This window comes from Mytilus trossulus, chromosome 1, assembly GCF_036588685.1.
Source record: "Mytilus trossulus isolate FHL-02 chromosome 1, PNRI_Mtr1.1.1.hap1, whole genome shotgun sequence".
NCBI classification, from domain to species: Eukaryota; Metazoa; Mollusca; class Bivalvia; order Mytilida; family Mytilidae; genus Mytilus; species Mytilus trossulus.
This window is the reverse complement of record NC_086373.1, coordinates 51,136,413-51,156,990: the sequence shown is the minus strand read 5'-3', so window position 1 is coordinate 51,156,990 and position 20,578 is coordinate 51,136,413. Positions and strand designations below refer to the sequence as shown.

The window sequence follows — 20,578 nt, the reverse complement described above, 5'->3', positions numbered from 1 at the left end:
ACTTAGTTTGATGTGTTCTGTTCCTGTTCAACATACCCTTTTTTCCTAGTGACAATCTATATTTTATCCCTTTTATTCTGGTAAACCCATTTGGCCAAACTTTCTATTGGTAACATGTTTTATTGTTGATTTTTGCTTGTTCTAAATAAACCCCAAGGGTTGACTGGGCTTTAGAAATATCTCTATATCCTTGACCCATCCAGCAATTAACTACATCATATTTAAGAGGTGGACCAGTTTGACTGCAGAATGGATTTATATGTAGCCAATTTTGGCCCTGTATATTTGACATGACTTCCTTTACTAAAGTTGAAATTCCTGCACTTTATGCCTTGACCAACTGCAAAACTTGTCTTTTTATCTGATATCTTACAGACTAAAATATATATATATATGCTGCCAAAAAGTGTCCGTTCACTGACACTGAATGAAGGCCAAGTTTATTTTTCATGATTTAAGCTTTTTTCATTGTCGAGTTGTAGACCTTTGTTAATTTCTATGTCATCTAGTCTCGTGTATATTTTGAGTTATTTCTCTTTTAAATTATACTAAAATGGTGTAAATAGAATTAAATTGAATTGGATTTCATCAAAAGATTAAATTCTTCCGGTTCTTTTATATGCTGATTCTAACAATGTACCTAGATTTTGGATAATGGATCATAATAGGTAAATGTCCAATTTAATATTTTCCTAGAGTTCTTAGACCACATTCATTTTCTGTATTAAAGAAACACATATTGTGTTAAATATTCAATCAGAATCCAAATTGAGAACTGTAGTATGCTTAAATCTTGTGTCCTTACTTGCTCAGCTATTCAGGGTTCAACCTTTGCAGGTTAATCCGGTATGCTGTCACTTCAGGGGTCAACATTAACTACTAGATTTGAAAATCAGGTAGCCGCGACAAAAGTTAGTAGCCCACTTTAGTTTACTATCACCAGTGAAGCCTGCATAGCCAGCTCAACTTGCATCCCCCCCAAGAAAATCTGAAATTTTAGACTCAAAACCCTGCATTCTGAGCATACCAGAAATGAGTTAACAGAAAAAGTTCAAAAAAAAGAAAAGAAAAAGGGATTTTTATGATGAATTCTATTCTAGTTTTCATTGTTGGAGAGTGTCAAAGGTAAAGAGGCACATATATATACTTAGGTGAGAGGCAAAAGCTATTTACAGTATCTAGGTTTTCACATGTTAATATGAAATAAAGAATACAGGTTGCAGTGCATTACTCTCTACAATGGACAGTTAGACATGCTTAAAGTTATGTACCTATTGTTGAGCTTTTATTTCTTTATTTACTTAAAATTAAATGGCAATAATTCATTTTAAAAAATCAGATTTTTTTTTCTTCCATCTTTTCAAAAGGAGTTTTTATAATGTTGAAAAATTTATTGATGAATTGTTTTCTAAAATACCAGTGGCAAATATATATCTTGTGCATATTCAGCAGAAAATTGCCAAAGAACGAAAGGGATGTTGCATAAGAAACTTGCCATAATGACATCAAACAATAGTCATTTGCACAAACACATTTACAACAAGAGGTCAAGAATATAATAAAAATGACAATTTAAGGGAGTTGAATTCACATTTCATTTGAAATAACAACTCTTTTAAGTACAATTGGACTGTTATACCTTCTAATGATACAAAGATTCAGGTGTTCAGCCCCTGTTCCCTACCATAAAAAGGAAAATATCGATTTTCATAAAAAAAAATATATAAAAAGGGATGCAGGATACAAATTTGTACAAAAATAAAAATAAGCATGTATACAAGGCCAAAGATGAAAATTAAGATTTTCCTCAGAAAATTCCTCCTTTCACCACTAGAATAGATCAAACAGTCATTGTAGATAAAATTGAAGTAAGTGTTTATTTAATTTTTATACGACCGCAAAATTTGAAAAAAAATTTGTCGTATATTGCTATCCTGTTGGCGTTGTCGTCGTCCGAATACTTTTAGTTTTCGCACTCGAACTTTAGTAAAAGTGAATAGAAATCTATGAAATTTTAACACAAGGTTTATGACCACAAAAGGAAGGTTGGGATTGATTTTGGGAGTTTTGGTCTCAACATTTTCGGAATTAGGGGCCAAAAAGGGCCCAAATAAGCATTTTCTTAGTTTTCGCACAATAACTTTAGTTTGAGCTAATAGAAATCTATGAAATGTTGACACAAGGTTTATGACCACAAAAGGAAGGTTGGTATTGATTTTGGGAGTTAAAGTCCCAACAGTTAAGGAATTAGGGGCCAAAAAGGGACCCAAATAAGCATTTTTCTTGGTTTTCGCACCATAACTTTAGTATTTATAAATAGAAATCTATGAAATTTAAACATAAGGTTTATGACCATAAAAGGAAGGTTGGTATTGATTTTGGGAGTTTTGGTCCCAACAGTTTAGGAATAAAGTAACCAAAGGTCCAAAATTAAACTTTGTTTGATTTCATCAAAAATTGAATAATTGGGGTTCTTTGATATGCCGAATCTAACAGTGTATGTAGATTCTTAATTTTTGGTCCCGTTTTCAAATTGGTCTACATTAAGGTCCAAAGGGTCCAAAATTAAACTTAGTTTGATTTTAACATTAAATTGAATCCTTGGGGTTCTTTGATATGCTGAATCTAAAAATGTACTTATATTTTTTGTTATTGGCCCAGTTTTCAAGTTGGCCCAAATCGGGGTCCAAAATTAAACTTTGTTTGATTTCATCAAAAATTGAATAATTGGGGTACTTTGATATGCCAAATCTAACTGTGTATGTAGATTCTTAATTTTTGGTCCCGTTTTAAAATTGATCTACATTAAAGCCCAAAGGGTCTAAACATGTTTCTCAATTTTATGTACTTAGATTTTTGGTTATGGGCCCAGTTTTCAAGTTGGTCCAAATCAGGATCCAAAATTATTATATTAAGTATTGTGCAATAGCAAGAAATTTTCAATTGCACAGTTATAAATTCAGCAATAGCAAGAAATCTTCAATTGCACAGTATTGTGCAATAGCAAATATTTTCAACTGCACAGTATTGCACAATAGCAAGAAATATCTAATTGCACATAATTGTGTAATAGCAAGAAATTCCAATTGGATTTCAATTGGAGTTATCTTTCTTTGTCCAGAATAGTAGTTGAATCAACTTAAATCATTGTGTTATACAATGTATATTCACTTTTACTACCAACAGATAGATTAAAACAATTTTTACAATTCAGTCATTGTCAGTGATAACAAGCACTTTTTTACATTTTAATATTTTATGATGTATCTAAATGAGTATTTATTGTTGCAAATTTCATAAGAAATTTGAATTGAGATCTGAGTTTTGAAAAAAGGGAAAGGGGGATGTAAAAAAAATGGGGGGGGGGGGCAATTTTTTTCATTTCAGATTTCATAAATAAAAAGAAAATTTCTTCAAACATTTTTTTGAGAGGATTAATATTCAACAGCATAGTGAATTCCTCAAAGGCAAAACAAAAATTTTAAGTTCATTAGACCACATTCATTCTGTGTCAGAAACCTATGCTGTGTCAACTATTTAATCACAATCCAAATTTAGAGCTGAATCCAGCTTGAATGTTGTGTCCATCCTTGCCCCCACTGTTCAGGGTTCAACCTCTGCGGTCGTATAAAGCTGCACCCTGTGGAGCATCTGGTTTAATTCATGCAAAAAGCATGATATTCTTATTAATAAACAGTTTAACTGAAAGCCACATGTAGTAAAGAATAACTTTTAAATCCTCTTCAGAAGCCCTGGGAGCTAGGAGGTTATGTTTTTTCTCTACAAAAATATACTGACTTTTAGACAACTTCAAAGAAAAGCAGAAGGAAAATAATATGAGTGTTTAAGGATGTTACATATATACTCCTCTGAGGAGCCATGAATTTCTAGAATTTTGTTCCTAACCTGATTTTTGGGTTTATATGACTGTAAAAAAGATAATTGGTGAAGAAAAAATTACATGGTGGTGTACCTTTTTTTTTGCTACAGCCCTTTGAAAGTACCCAATTTTGAAGATTTTTCCATTTTTCATCAATTTTACCCATTTTGGGGCTGTTAATGTGAAAAAACACAGTTTCAAAATAAAACTTTTTTTCATACTTTTTTATACGACTCGTGATATTACTATCACCTTGGCGTCGTCGTCGTCATCCGAATACTTTTAGTTTTCGCACTCTAACTTTAGTAAAAGCAAATAGAAATCTATGAAATTTTAACACAAGGTTTATGACCACAAAAGGAAGGTTGGGATTGATTTTGGGAGTTTTGATCCCAACATTTTAGGAATTAGGGGCCAAAATAAGCATATTCTTTTTTTTTCACACAGTAACTTTAGTTTAAGTTAATAGACATCTATGAAATTTTGACACAAGGTTTATAACCACAAAAGGAAGGTTGGGATTGATTTTGGGAGTTTTGGTCCTAACAGTTTAGAAATTAGGGGCAAAAAGGGGTCAAAATAAGCATTTTTTTTGGTTTTTAAGTAAATAGAAATCAGTTGGAGTTATCTTTCTTTGTATAGAATAGTAGTTGAATGAACTTTTTTGCGCCATAACTTTAGTATTAGTGAATGGAAATCTATGAAATTTAATCAGAAGGTGTATGACCACAAAAGGAAGATTGGTATTGATTTTAAGAGTTATGGTCCTTCCAGTTTAGGAATTAGGGGCCAAAAAGGGGGCCAAATAAGCATTTTTGGGGGTTTTCGTACCATAACTTTAGTATAAGTAAATAGAAATCTATGAAATTTAAACACAAGGTTTATGACCATAAAAGGAAGGTTAGTATTGGTTTTTGGAGTTTTGGTCCTAACAGTTTAGGAATAAGAGGCCCAAAGTTTCCAAAATTAAACTTAGTTTGATTTTAACAAAAATTGAATTCTTGGGGTTCTTTGATATGCTGAATCCAAACATGTACTTAGATTTTTTATTATGGGCCCAGTTTTCAAGTTTGATTGATATGTGCAATAGCAAGTATTTTCAATAGCACAGTATTGCACAATAGCAAGAAATATCTAATTGCACAATATTGTGCAATAGCAAGAATTTCAATTGGAGTTATCTTTCTTTGTCAAGAATAGGTAGTTGAATCAACTAAAATCATTGTTTTATACAATATACAATGTATATTCACTATTACTACCAACTGATAAATTAAGACAATCTTTACCATTCAGTGATAACAAGCACATTTTTACATTTTGATATTTTATGATGTATTTAAATGAGTAATTATTGTTGCAAACTTCATTAGAAATTTGAATTGTGATTAGTTTTGGAATAAATGATAGGGGGATGTGTAAAAAAATGGGGGGGGGGGGATTTTTCTCATTCTCATATGCTGTGTCATTTATTTAATCACAATCCAAATTTAGAGCTGTATCCAGCTTGAATGTTGTGTCCATACTTGCCCCAACCGTTCAGGGTTCATTCTCTGTGTCGTATAAAGCTGCGCCCTGCGGAGCATCTGGTATAATGATGAAGTGGACCAATTTTATCTTTAAAAAACTATAGGTAGGTGTAAATATAATAAGGTTTTATCATAATTTGATGCTTTTTCATGCCAAATTTACCATGCTGTCAATTTTGTAAATTTATAATTTTTCTGTTATAAGAAAAAAAAATGCATATTATTTTAACCTTTTGTTATAAATGATTGAAAAAATACACAGGCACTTGTCTCAGAATTTTTTTTACTTTCAAATTTCAATATAAAAACTTTGGGTAATGGTACAGGTTTTCTCATTAAAAAACTTAAAAATGAACAAAATCTCAGTTACTTTATACAGAGACATATATATGTCTCTGCTTTATATAAGTTATATAAGGCCTATAAGGGAAAACTTGACTTGTTTATTCTATAAATTTTAAATACACTTCATAATTTGAATAAAAGGTAGAAATATTTCAGTTGATGATTGGATGATTATCTAAAATGTTTAAATTTTTTAAACCAAAAAGCTTTTTTGAAATATGCACATAAGGGATGCTCAGAAAAAGACTGCTTCAAACAAACAATAATTTCATCTGTAAAAAGAAAACTGAAAACATAGTTGAATGGTTTTTCCTATGAAAAAAAGGGTTAAATATTTAATTCTAATATGACGTCCTTACTACGCTTTGTAAACACAGCCGTGTTCTAATTCAAATAGAACATGGGCTGCACGTGATTGACGCCACAATTGAAATTGCAACGTCAGATGAATTTTGAACAACGCCAGAGATCATAAATGGACATTTTTGTTGGTGTTGCTCGCTAGGAAATTAAATAAAAACATTCTAAAAGTAAGTTTAAATGCTTCTGTTCTCTTTTTATTGATAAACTGCTGATTTCCTATAACGTTTTTGGCTCATGAAATCAAAATGGTGACATTCCGAGCGTCTACTATAGGTCCGCTTCGAAGTGAAAGAGTTCAACTATTCCTATTAGAATCGAAATAATTCTATCCTGCCATGCTCTATGCTCATTTTAACATGGGTAGGCATTATATTTGTAAACATTTAATACCTCGCTAACGCTCGGTATTAAGATATTAACAAATATAATGCCTACCCATGTTAAAATGAGCATAGAGCATGGCAGGATAGAATTATTTCTTAAATTAATTTTATTTATGACAAAAGTGAAAGCTTGGTATAAAAATTTGGATCAAAATACTAAATAAAAAAAAACTCAAAATAGATTTTAAAGCTCTCATTGAAAAGTTGATGTTTGCCTTTTAACCACATTTTAAAAATACTATTAAAGGATGATGATTTGACCCTTTTCAAAGTTGCTTGCTATTCATTTATATTTTTTTAACCCTGAAACATCACAGGCACTTGTTTCTGTCAATGTGGGGTTTATACCAGTACACAAAAAATCACTGTGTTTTTGTGTACTGGTATGGATAGTAAACCCCACATTGACAGAAACAAGTGCCTGTGTGAAACATTATTAGATTTCCTGTATAAAAAAAGGCATTTTTTTAAAACAAGAAATTTACGATTCATAATTTTTTTTTTAATTTTAAAATTTTATATTTCCCCGCCCAAAAATAGTGTTTGGAAAGGTTTACCTGTTACTGTGGTAACTGATTGCAACCTTCACCTTTACCGGTTTAAATCAATCATTGTCATCCATGCGCTTAAAACAAAGGCTGTTCTGTACTGATTAAATTGCATTTGAATGACTTCGACAAAGGAAAACAGGCACATGCTAGCCCAAACGAACCCTGCAGCAAGAAACAGTTTGATGTAAAAGTGACCAACAACATGTCAACTAAAGAGGAATTAAATGCTCCAGAAGAAATCAAAGGAGTCGACGATCTAAAGATAACTAGAACCGATAAACCAGATGAGCCGACAATGGAAGTGGACTTTGAGAAGATTCAAGATATGATTGTATTTGATGAAATGGGCAACAAAATACGTTTTGGAGATATTTATAAGAAACAAAAAACAATCATTGTCTTTACTAGGGTAAATTTTATTGCGTGTACTCTTTCATCTTTCCATATAGGCCTACTGTAAGTGTTTCTCAAAAGACATAACACAATAGTATTTTAAAATTTCCCTAATCTTTTAAACAAATACTAATGAACTATATATATGGACATGCAGAAACATGAGAAATAATTATGAAATTAATACTGTGAGTCTGTGTGTTGAAAATTAATGCATTCATTTATTATTTCGAATTACTGATTATTAAAAAAGTGTCAGGAATAGTTACACAACTGCATTTTTTCTTTGATACACTTGAAATTATGAATCCCAAGTTTTTATAAGGCAGGAACCATTTGATTTTCTGGGGGGGGGCTATGGATTTTTTTTTCGCCTTCGGGGAAACACAATCTATTTTTTTGGCAACATGTCGAAAACAATTTCTTTCTTTCAATTTTAGCATTACCATGATTATATATAGTGGCAGCTGAGGGTGAAACAAACATTTTTTTTCTCAGGGTCAAAAACAAATTATTTTTTTCTCAAAAAAAAGGAAACAAATTATTTCTTTCTCAAAAAAATGGCAACAAATTATTTTTTTCTCAAAAAAAGGGAAACAAACTTTTTTCCAAATGAATGACAAAATCCGATGCTATCAATCAGCTAAACAAGTGAAAAACATCTGCTATATATACCCTATTTGATACAGCTAGCTATTTCCACATATATTATATATATATCACTTCTTCTCTTTTCAGCATTTTCTGTGTTTTGTGTGTAAAGACTATGTAGAAGGTAAGTACTGTAGTTTATTATAACACTTATTATACATAAACATCTACATTTGTATTTTGAAAATAGGAGGAGGTAAATAAGTCAAATTTTGATTATTTTGAAGATTTTGTTATTCAATGATATGGTCAGTGTATACAAAATACATGTATTGCAATCCTGAACGACACATCTTTGGACTCACCAGTTTTGAAAATGATAAATCCAGAAAGACAAGAACCTTATCAGAAGCAATTCATAAACCACATACTGTGTTACAGAAAACAATCTGGGAAATTTTGTTCTAAATTCATATTATATTTAGCAAAAGAAGAAATAGGACAATTACTGTGAGATGGCAACCTTTCAACACAAGTTACAACACAACTAAAAAGGACATGTTTTTTATAACTATAACTACAATAAATTATGTGACAGAGTTCGCAAAATCTTTTTTTCCCCTGCTGGTCCTTGAAGAAAATCTACTGGTCCTCACAATTAGTTCTATTGAAAAATACTAAAATTGTGTCAGTCCTACGCAAAATTTTGGTGGTAAAATCCTGAGGACTGACACTTCTCGCGAACTCTGATGTGAAGGTTTATTAAAACTTACTCCCTGAATAGAAAATTCAATATCATTTTACCTGATTTACCAGATCCAACAGCATGAGCAGTATTAACATTGGAAATATATGAAAAGTCCCATTATTTGTCTTAATTTTGACTACATGTATTAATTTTTATGAATATTCTTTTTCAGATCTGGCATTGGTTCCTTTTGAGTATCTACAGGTATGTCTAGCTATTATTTATTTTTTGCTTCTATTCGTGCTGCATATTCTTACAAAAATCGAATAATTCTAGTCCAGTAAAATGATTATTTTTGTATATATGCACACTTGTAGCTTTAAAACAATTTTATGTCATATCTGGTGATAGACTAAAATTAAATGTTATGTTTAAAATTCTTGTGACTTTTCTGATCAAAAACTTGGCTAGAGTATGTCGGCAGGTTTTTTTAATGACTGACAGAAATTATCACAAAAAATACAATGATATTAAAAAAATGATATACAACTTCTTTAAAAAATTAAATGTTACTACTGTTCTATTCCAGGAAGCAGATGTGCGACTTGTTGTGATTGGGCCAGCACCTTTTAAATTTATTAAAGTAAGTGTGTTTATTATTTTTGACTTATTATAAAACCTCTGTTTCTATATTATTTTGGTACCCTCTATGCAAGAAAGGAGACTACATTAAACTATATTAGCTTGGTGTAGAACACTAAATATACATTAAAGAGATTTTTTTATATGCAAATGAATATTTTTAAACCACACTACATACATTAGTTGATTTATTAATTCAACTTTATTTGAGGAATTAAAACAGGTACTTTCCTGCTAGTTAATAGAATTGTTGTGTTGAGGCTACAGGTGAAATTTATATATAAAAAAATACTTGATATATATGGTCAGTTACACTGACACAACTATTTTCCACATTTGCATCACAGTCAGAATTGTTGAGAGCTATTTTCTTTTTTAAGTTCAAAGGTACCTGTCTCATTAAACTTCAGGGTCTAATGTCATGAAGCATTTCATATTAAACTCTTGGCAAGATTTGTCATAAATTGTAAAGCAACATGAATTTACAGTTTCACTGACACATGACTGATTTAGGAGCAACAGCATATCTGGTTTGAATTGATTATAAAAGAAATCATTTTGGATTGAAAGGATGATTGTGGGAAGGGGAGGGAGAGTTAACAATATTGAAGATCATTTGAATAGTACTACTAATGATATTGTTAAGCTTAATTGGATTCAGGTATGGAATATTAGAATGATCCAGATTACATGTCTATATTATTGGCATTGTAATAAATGTTTTGTTTATTTCAGGATTTTAAAAAGTTGACTGGATTTCAGTCCACATTATATACTGATCCAGAGAGAGTGCTTTATAAAGCATTAGGCTTAAAAGAACATTTGGAACATGGAAGTTCAGGTGTGTGAATTTTTTAAGATAAACTTTTTGCCTTTTGATTTTAAACTTTCCTGTTTGAATTTTCCTCTGAGTTCAGTATTTTTGTGTTTTTACTTTTTGTAGGTTTTTTGTTTCAAATTTCATAGTAAGTCCTGTTATTTGGTATTACATAAACATGACTTGTAAAACTAGCTCATTCAGTTGAAATCCAACTACAATTGAGTTATACAGTACCTTTCAACAGAAGTACAAAAATGTGTGATATTGGTCAACCTATTGCTGATTTTCGAATGGTGGTTTTATGTTTCAAAACATTACCCATACAAAATAAATCTTGAGTTCTCAAATTTGTTTTGTAAAATTTAAAAAGTTGAAGGATGCCTTTTTAATTTTTATACAATATTTCGAATCTGAATGAAAAACAGATTCTCAGTGTCTAATTGTAATACCGGTAATCTGTCATTCTTATTTACAATTATCTTTATTATTTAATTGTTATAAATGTTTTATATTAGAAATTATGAAATTTTGAACTTCACTTACAGATAGTAGACATGTTAAACAAAATATGTTTATGGGTGTAATGAGAAGTATATGGAGATCAATGAAATATCAAGAATTCCAAGGAAATGTACAGCAGCAAGGTGGTGCCTTAGTTGTTGGACCAGGTAAGACAAATTTCGTCTATAGTAAGGGTTCAAATTTATGACGTTAAATTCAATATTCCATTAGTTAAAAACTGAATTGTGCACTTTTTTTTCTTGAAGGTCATACTTAATAATTTGTTTGTTGACAAATTAAGTCAATATTGAAAATGCTCACTATTTAAAGCTCTCCATTTTTCTGTTGTTACTTTATGCCATGTGGCTCGGAACTTTTTACCCATTCAACCACTTGAGCTTCATCCTTGTATCATCAATGAACACAAATGAAGAGCATTGCAATGATACAAATTATTTGGTTTATTATGGATTTTTTTCTCACCTTGGAAAACTAAAAGATTCTAATCCAGCAACAAAATAAACTATTTGTATAAATCCTGCAATAATGCATGTAATAAGGGTCATAATATTTTCTGGTATTTGGGAACATTCCAATCCTGCATCAGGTTATATTTTGTGGTCAAGATTGTCATGAAATTTTGGTCACATCATGATCAACCTTTAACTTTGTAAATATCTCCATTTTGATGAGAACTTTTAAAATGTGGATTTAACATTTCTCCAAACATAAAAATGTAGTGTGAACTTACAATGCATGGTTTATTATGGAAACACAATCTGTTTATACATTGTTTTATTAGTATCACCATTCATACGTATGATGTACATGTACTCTTGTTAAAATAATTGTATGTCTTCTTTTTCAGGTAATGAAATACTTTATTCACATTTGGACAAAAACTCCACGAGTCATACACCCATCAACAAACTGTTAGAAGTAGCAGGAGTACTACCAGTCAGTTTTCCAAAAGACCCAAGAGTTCAAAGCTTGTGATCAAAATTTAAATTATGTACATTTATAATCAAAATGATTATTGAACTTGCGACTGAACTTTCCTTAGTACTGAAAGATTGAAGAGAACAAATGATGAGTTGTCGAAGCTGTACATAGCATTTATTTATTATGAGACAAAAACTTTCAATTAAAAAGAAGTGAATTTGATAGTAGTTGAAGAAATTGAATTCTTCCACACAATGTATTGTTATAATTAAAGAATTTTGAATTCAAGAAATTTGCAACTAAAATATTAACATGATTATGATTTAATTATTTATGTATTCAATAACATTTGATAGTTTGCACATATGACATTCCTTTCATAAACATATCAGTATTAATTTTCATAGTAAAATATTTTACAAATTTTAAAGATTGAAAATTACATTATGATTGTGTACAAAAGTAGTGCATAATATAGAGGTTGTATGATGCAATCAGGATGCAATTGAAAAGAGACATATCATTTTATGGTTGTTGTTAAGTTTCATATGTCAGATGAAGTGTGAATGTGTTTAGTTCTGTAATATTTGATTTTCATTGAACAGGAGTTGACTCCCATATTTCATATCCTTCAAATTTCCTATAGTATTTATATTTAATATATAATTTGTGAATATTTGTTTTATTTATTTTGTGTTCAGTTTCAATTAATGTATAAACCTCTATTTAAAACATTTTTAACTGTTTCAATATTTGTGAACCGTTTTCTTACATACTGTCATTATGCAATATTATATATAATGTATTAATTTACATGAAGTTGTTACTAAATATATTGTAACTGAAGCTCTTTTTTTAAACTTCTAAAACGGATGATGAATTGATATCAATGAAACTTAACACAGTTGCTTAACACTACTATAACTCAGATACAACATGTTTAAGGGGAGATAATCAAATTTAATTCTATATGTAATAGATTTGCCTGATGGGAATGGTGGGTAGTATCCTCTAAGACATGTAGGGCATTGTAGCAATTAAGAGTATGCAATACATTATTCATCAAGAATAGATTTGATCAGGAAAAATAGAGTAGCTATATTAAATAAATATGTTTATGACAATGAGATATTTTAAGTTTTGAAATAATTCACTTTTGAATGCTGTCACTGTAACTTTTATGTTTTTGTTTTCTTGAAATATTTATAACACTTTTTTTTAAATTATTACTTTACAATAAAGTTTATTTATACAGATATTTGTATTTCATTTGAGTATGGTAAGTTTGCTAGCTGCACATTCTATCAGGTAGTTGCACATTTGCATGTGGACAGTGCTGTCTAAATAGATGCATGTATAACATTAAATGTTGCTTGCTGAACATTTTAGCTCCCTCTGAAATGTGTTGTCTGCCAATTTACAGTTTTCTTTGCTCTCATTTGTATGTTTGTGAAGTGAGCCCTCTTCCCAAGTGAGTCTCACTTCAGCTTGTTCTGTGAGGTGCTTTTTTCATGTAGATTCACCAGTCTGTGTTGTGTTTTGATGTCCAGGTAACTTTATTACTGCCTTCTTCACTATCTGTGCATTGTACTTGCATTGATTATATAATAGTTTTTGAAACTGGTCATTATCGGGATATATGGACTGCCCACAGGACAATGGTTTTGACAAAGATAGTGATAATGACTGAGCCGAAGGTGAGGTCATTATAATTGCTGTCGCAGTCAATACCACTGTTCTACGGGCAGTCCATATATCACGATAATGACCAGTTTTACAAGAATTATTATGTTTGTTTCATTGAGAAACCATGTTTTGGAAAATTCTAATTAATTCAAAATGCTTACAGCAAACTCGAGTAGTTGTACGATTTCTATGGCAAAGAGTGAAGACCAGTCTTAGTAATACTGCCATTCATTTAAGTGCAATTTTTCAATATATAAATACTTAAGTTATCTTTGATTTTATAATTTAGGAAAACATATAATAAACAATTTAACAACTTAAATATAATATTAAAAACAGGAACATGTTTTATAAAAAGTACATCTCTCTAAACAAAGAAACCACTCTCCACCTGTCATTAACAGAGAAATCATGCCCCAACGGTCATTATCAGACGGAAGCCACTCCCCAAAGGTCATTATCAGACGGAAACCACATCCCAACAATCATTATCATGTAAAAGTTCGTTAACAACCAGTTTTCTGGTCCGTTTTTATACGACCGCAAAAATAAAAAAAAAATTTGGTCGTTTATTGGTATCACGTTGGTCTCGTCGTCTGAATACTTTTAGTTTTCGCACTCAAACTTTAGTAAAAGTGAATAGAAATCTATGAAATTTTAACACAAGGTTTATGACCACAAAAGGAAGGTTGGGATTGATTTGGGGAGTTTTGGTCCCAACAGTTTCTGAATTAGGGGCCAAAATAAGCATTTTCTTTGTTTTCGCCCTATAACTTTTTTAAGTAATTAGAAATCTATGAAATTTTGACACAAGGTTTATGACCACAAAAGAAAGGTGGTGATTAATTTTGGGAGCATTATCTAAAAAGGTTTCAAAAAATTCTGTTGCGTGGTTTGAGAGGAGTTGCGATGACAAACTGTTGCAGTAGTATAGTGAAGAAAATAAGTTCAAAGGGGCGTAACTCCTAGAAAAAAAATGAATCGTAATTTCCTGTCGATATGCACATCTACATAGTATGTCCTTATCATCAAAATGGTTTCATGAAATTCTATTGTGTTGTTTGAGAGGAGTTGCGATGACAAGAAACAGGACTGACGGATTGACGGACGGACGGGTCAAAAAACATTATTACTACTTTGCGTGGGGTATACTTAAAATTATGTGAGAATGACTCGTTTGTATGGCATGACCTTCAACGGATAAGCTCGAGATATAAAAATTACCAAAAGGAGACTCTTGAAAAACAAGCATTTGCAATTGATACAAAAGATTTAAAAAACATATATATAAACTTTTAAAAGCATACAAACCTCGAAAAGACTTTAAAACCGTCGAAGTCAGATAAATTAACGACCTAACACTTTGTATAATTTTACAAATTCATTTATGTACATAGAATATTCACATCACCATGTATCATTTATAAGAAAATGAGAAAATAATTATTGATAATAAATATTTATATGAAGATAAACACTCAAGTATAAGCTCATGTTTTTTTATGACGTCTGGCAAGGCTATTTTAATTTAATTTTTATGGGACGCCTCCTACGACGTTATAACGATGAAGCCATTTTTCACGTCTGATAAGGTATAATCCGTCACCAATTGTAAAAAAATGAAGCATAGAAAATGATTGAGCTACTCTGCAAAACGCAAGTGATGGATGAATGCATTACACTTACATGGCAACATTGTACAATGTAGGTTACTGTGAAAAGTTAGTCGTTGAAACATACCACTTGTACGTACAATGTGCCCATAAAATCACCCCTCTAAAACTTTTAAATGTAGCAGTCCTAACAAAAAATGTAGTTTACTCAAGCGAAAGCAAATACTGTGGATTGATAATTTTTCGGTGGAATCAAAAATTTGTGAATATCATAGGTACATGTGAACCAGGATTGAAATGTTCAACGAATGACAAATTATCTATACGTTTTGTATACTGCAGATATTGGGAAAAACACGAACTCCATTATCCAGCCTTAACTAATCGATCAGATCGGTAATCGAACACTAATCGATCATATTTGATCAGTAATCGATTGATGACTTGAAGTCATCGATCAGTAATCGATCAAACTCTCTCGGGAGTTTGATCGATTAGTGATCGATTAGATTACTGATCGATTTAAGACCGATTACTGATGGATTACTGATTGATTAATGACAGATTAGTGATTGTATTATTATTGAGAAAACAATGCTATTCCAGAAATAAGCCACCCCCTTATGGAAGACATCAGTTGTGAAATAAAAATTCCATTGAAATATTTTCACCATTGCCAAAATTTTCTGGAATTCCAGGATTTACTCAATAATACATGTTTATACAATATGCAGTGTCTGGGGTTCAACATTGATAGTAAAAAAAAAATATCCGATAAAAAACGTTGAATGTAAATGATATGAACCTCCAGAGTCTTATATTATAGGACTAACTTAACAGGGTCAACGATAAGGTATCAAATGTCTATATATAGACACCGAGTGATGATAGATGCAGACAGAGATTAGGAAAAAAATCTATTATATACAATGTAGCTATGGCCAGGGAACACATTATCTAACTTTATGTAATTAAGGCTCTTCAAAATGTTCGTCAAAATAAAAATAAATAATTATAATTTCTTAAAAAAGGATCAGATGATGAATTTTCGGTTTTAATATATATTAAGTACGAAAATGTAAAATAATGTAAGGAGATTTTGAGCCATCTCACTGATTAGTAGGCTACACAGACAGTATAAAACTATCCAGCAAGAGAGAAAAAGATAGGTCAATATAAGAAACTGTCAAGACAACTTCAGTTCAATTTCAACATATACATGTAGATTATTCTAATGAATTTGTCAAATATCAGAGGGAATATCTTTTTAAATGTGGTAGGAATAACAATGAGACAACTCTCAACCAAGACACAGTGTAGTCAAAGTAAGCAGTTATAGGTTATAATACAGCCTTCAACACAAAGGCTTGGCTCACATTGGACAGCATCCTACTAAGGGCACCAATACACTGTTATAAAACAATTTAAACAGGAAAAACAAATATAATTTAACTTCAAACCAGAAACAAAAAACAAATATGAACTGCACCAAAACAAGAAAACCACTAAACAACATACTTCTGACTTGGGACATGTGCTTATGAATACATCTGGTTTATTGAATTTACATACATACCATTAGACAGTAGTGTAACTTTACCATGAAAAAGACACCCTTTTAAAGTTAATGAAAAAATTGTGTTCAAATAACTTGAAAAAAGGTACAACAGTGACTGTTCATAAATGTGGCCTTTAAACAAACTGATATTTAGGTGATTGGAATTCAGTGGTAATTTCAGGTTTGATCATGTTAGTTTTTTTGTTGTTTTCAATTTTGTTTGTTTATCTATAAGTACAAGGTTTAAGCCTCGGTCACACCTTACAGGATAACACGAACGGACGCCTAACGGATGAAAATAAAAGTTGTCCGTTGACAAAATTGTTATCCGTTGGGAGTCCGTTGATGTACTGACCGAATAAAACGGACGTGTAACGGATGCATAACGGACACACACCGGATATGCAACGTACGAGAAACGGACACGTACCGGACAGAACGGATGTCGAACGTACACCCAACGGACGAGTACCGCATAAAACGAACACCCAACGGAAGCGTACAGGATAAAACGGATGAACAAGATATATACGAAAAAAAACCAAAGGCGACAATAATAATACATGTAAATCGCATAAATATTCAAAATGTTTCTGTGTAGCTGGTTTTGGTTTGTTCTTCAAATTTCCGCCAAAGGGCAGTGTCTGGCCTGAATAAGAACTGCTTGATTGTAAAGACGTGCCTATACTCTAAGATCGATTATGAATAATAAGAATTCATTATTCGAGATGGCTTGTAAAACTAAGATTTATTGGCAGTATTGACCACAGCTTTTTATTTACACAAATTTAAATATGTACACATATAGATTCAACGATATATATTGTTCAACTAGATAGATTCATAGATAACTAGATTCATAGATGTATAGATCATTTTTTGGTTACCTCTGGCAACCTACAGATAACTAGATAGATATATATAGATAGATAGATGTATGATCCTGAGATACAGCGATCAACTAACTTAGCTGTTGGATCCTGGGATACAGCGATCCACAAAATGTACTTTTAATATCACTAAAATATAGACAACTGTAACTGTAGTTTATCACACGCAGCGAAGTTGCCAAACACATTTTTCACTTTTTAACGATCAAATGTTTCTATACAACCAACATCTAACTGACTACTGCAATTTTTGACATCACATGGCAAATCATCAATGGAGAAGAATTTTTCATACTGGAACTCTTGCTTCTCGTATATACATGTACCTGAAAATAAAAAGAACAAAAGAGCAGTACCCAAACAAAACTACATGGTTTAACTATATATAGTGGAGGGAGGGTGGGTATTTCCAAAATACTTCTCTCTGTATTGTTATTACACGTCTGTTCACTTGCGGCTCAAAGTTAGAAAGAATGCTAACGTCAAATTGACGTCACCACTATACATCTTATCGACTACATATGAATTTAAAGGAAAGCACTGCAACGGACGAGATTATAACTTTCCACTAGAATAACCGAATTTATGTATATTACATAAATTCTATTATTCGAGATGGCTTGTAAAACTAAGATTTATTGGCAGTATTGACCACAGCTTTTTATTTACACAAATTTAAATATGTACACATATAGATTCAACGATATATATTGTTCAACTAGATAGATTCATAGATAACTAGATTCATAGATGTATAGATCATTTTTTGGTTACCTCTGGCAACCTACAGATAACTAGATAGATATATATAGATAGATAGATGTATGATCCTGAGATACAGCGATCAACTAACTTAGCTGTTGGATCCTGGGATACAGCGATCCACAAAATGTACTTTTAATATCACTAAAATATAGACAACTGTAACTGTAGTTTATCACACGCAGCGAAGTTGCCAAATTGATTAGGTACGGTATATGTCAAACTCAACCGTACCGGATCAACCGCCACTAAAGTGGGGATGAAGCTGCGATAGGACTGTGGTCAATACTGCTTTAAAATTATCTAAGATATACACATACTAGTACCAAATGTATCTGGATATGTATAAGAACCAGAATAAATAAACATTTCAAACGCACCCTGCAAATTATTTAGAAATATGTCATTTCCTAGATCAGTCAAATGAACATCATCTTCCTTTAAAAAGTACTATTAGGAAGAATATCTGAATACTTTATATAATGTCCCCCATTTTTTAACACGAATGATGCAATGGCACTATTTATCCTAATTCTGCATGCCATCATGCTCTCCTGACTTTTTGAATGACGCCAATTTGTTCTGGGTACAATCTGAGACCAGACAATCGAACTATTAGGTAGATAACTTTGTACCTTCTCCAAGGTGGCCTTGATTTCATTCCTTAAAAACCCTAATTTTGTCTTCCCCAAATCATTTCCATCAATATGGAGGACAAGATATTTCGGCGCTTTTTCATATTTCATCAGTCTTTTTATTGTCAATTCCAAATCTTTAAAACCCATGCCACCATACCCTTTCACCAAATTTTAACTCCTATTCTATGGAGACCTAAATTTACACCACCTGTTCTACTTCTTGCGTGTACAAATGCATTTCTTATCAAAGATGAGCCTACTATCCATACTGACACTTCTTGGCCTACAATTTAATACATGTGTGAATTGACATGAAATATACTAAATTAACCTTCAAATTCAACGAAATTTATTCGTTTCTGCAGTTAGGACACATTTCCGAGGGTGCTCGAAGACCTATTTGTGGTGTTTATATTTTTGGAAACTTTGGGTTTAAGTAACTAGTAAAGACCATACCAGTCTAATATATCCCTAAATAGAAGATTTAGAGTTTATTTAGGTTTTGTTAGTAACAAATGTGGAGATAATAGCCTCTAAAATTTGAGATTTTATCATTTTTGTATCATATATAGCAAAAGTGGCAGAAAATATCGCTATTTTTTAAATTTGTTTTGGTCGTAACTTTTCAACCGCTGAAGGTATCTTCATATTTTTAACACCATTTTCTTTGTTTTTATGAGCTCTGTAAGTTAAAAGCATTTATATTATGGAAGGGATGTGTTAAAAAAATCATGTGTCATACCTAGTGGTATTCGTATATAACTTTTGAAAGTATCAGAACTCCAACGACCCATTACTTTAATTTCTCTTCAGAAAAACCAAGCATAGTTGCTGAAGTAGCACTACCGATTCTAAATGAGTGCGTCCCATACTTTGATTGATCAAAACCAATATACCCCAGGGCTTGTTTTAGAATTCCTGAAAACTGATATCGAGTCATCGGAGAGCCATCAAAGTGGCAATTTAATTGACCACTAATTCGAGGTCGAATCTTTAAATATTCTTGCAGTAATTTTACCGGACAAATTCCAACATCTGATTGTCGGGCCACAAAAATTGAAGTCCCTCGACCTAGCTGGTTTGTTTTTGAAGACGCCAAGTATATTTTTATATTAGGATTAGTAACCTCCACATTTTCATTTGATTGGACCCTTCCCTGCCACATGCAGTTGTCATTTCACCAACTCGCAGAAATGCAAAAAAATCCCATTGAAAAAGCACTAGAAAATAAGACAGCTTCATATCTGGAGCTACAAAATGCGGGCAAAATCTTTAATATTTTTTAACAGATCTATAGTAATAGGTAATATACTGCCAGGTCTCTTTAACTTTGACCTTGCTATTCCATCAATCATTTTCCTTACAACAGATAATTGAGACATATCTTCGTAAATATTAATCTTATTAAAAAAACTGATAGCTGAAATATAACATTTCACCGTAGATGGAGCCATGTCCAAGCAAGACATGTATGCAATGAACTGAGTAATGTGGTTCAATGGTATTGGAAACTATGATCTAAATCAAAACTATCCATAAATTTAGCCAAAGCATTTAAAGCTATTTGATAAGCTTGAATTGTATTAGGAGCAAGCGAACAATTAATTAATTAATTAATCTGTTTGTGTCAAACTCAATATCAATCTCTGAACTCTTCTGGGTTGTTTTCTGAACCGACTCGGCCCCGGGTGATAGTTCCCGGAATCTCTTCAACTAAAAACGAGAAATCGAGTCTGCAATTTCATTTTTACAACCATCAATATGTTGAGCTTCAAACTGAATATTGTGCGCTGCATTGTAAAC

General features: G+C 31.6%; 1 protein-coding gene across 1 annotated transcript; it reads left to right on the top strand.

The window, feature by feature from the left end:
- Positions 1-7,126: 7,126 nt before the first annotated feature.
- LOC134726828 (peroxiredoxin-like 2C) lies at positions 7,127-12,884 on the top strand. The gene is made up of 7 exons (XM_063591237.1): positions 7,127-7,460; positions 8,183-8,219; positions 8,956-8,987; positions 9,313-9,366; positions 10,101-10,206; positions 10,731-10,853; positions 11,555-12,884. Exons 1-7 carry the CDS (start codon positions 7,254-7,256, stop codon positions 11,680-11,682), a joined length of 687 nt encoding a protein of 228 aa, XP_063447307.1. The 5' UTR covers positions 7,127-7,253; the 3' UTR covers positions 11,683-12,884.
- Positions 12,885-20,578: the final 7,694 nt, after the last annotated feature.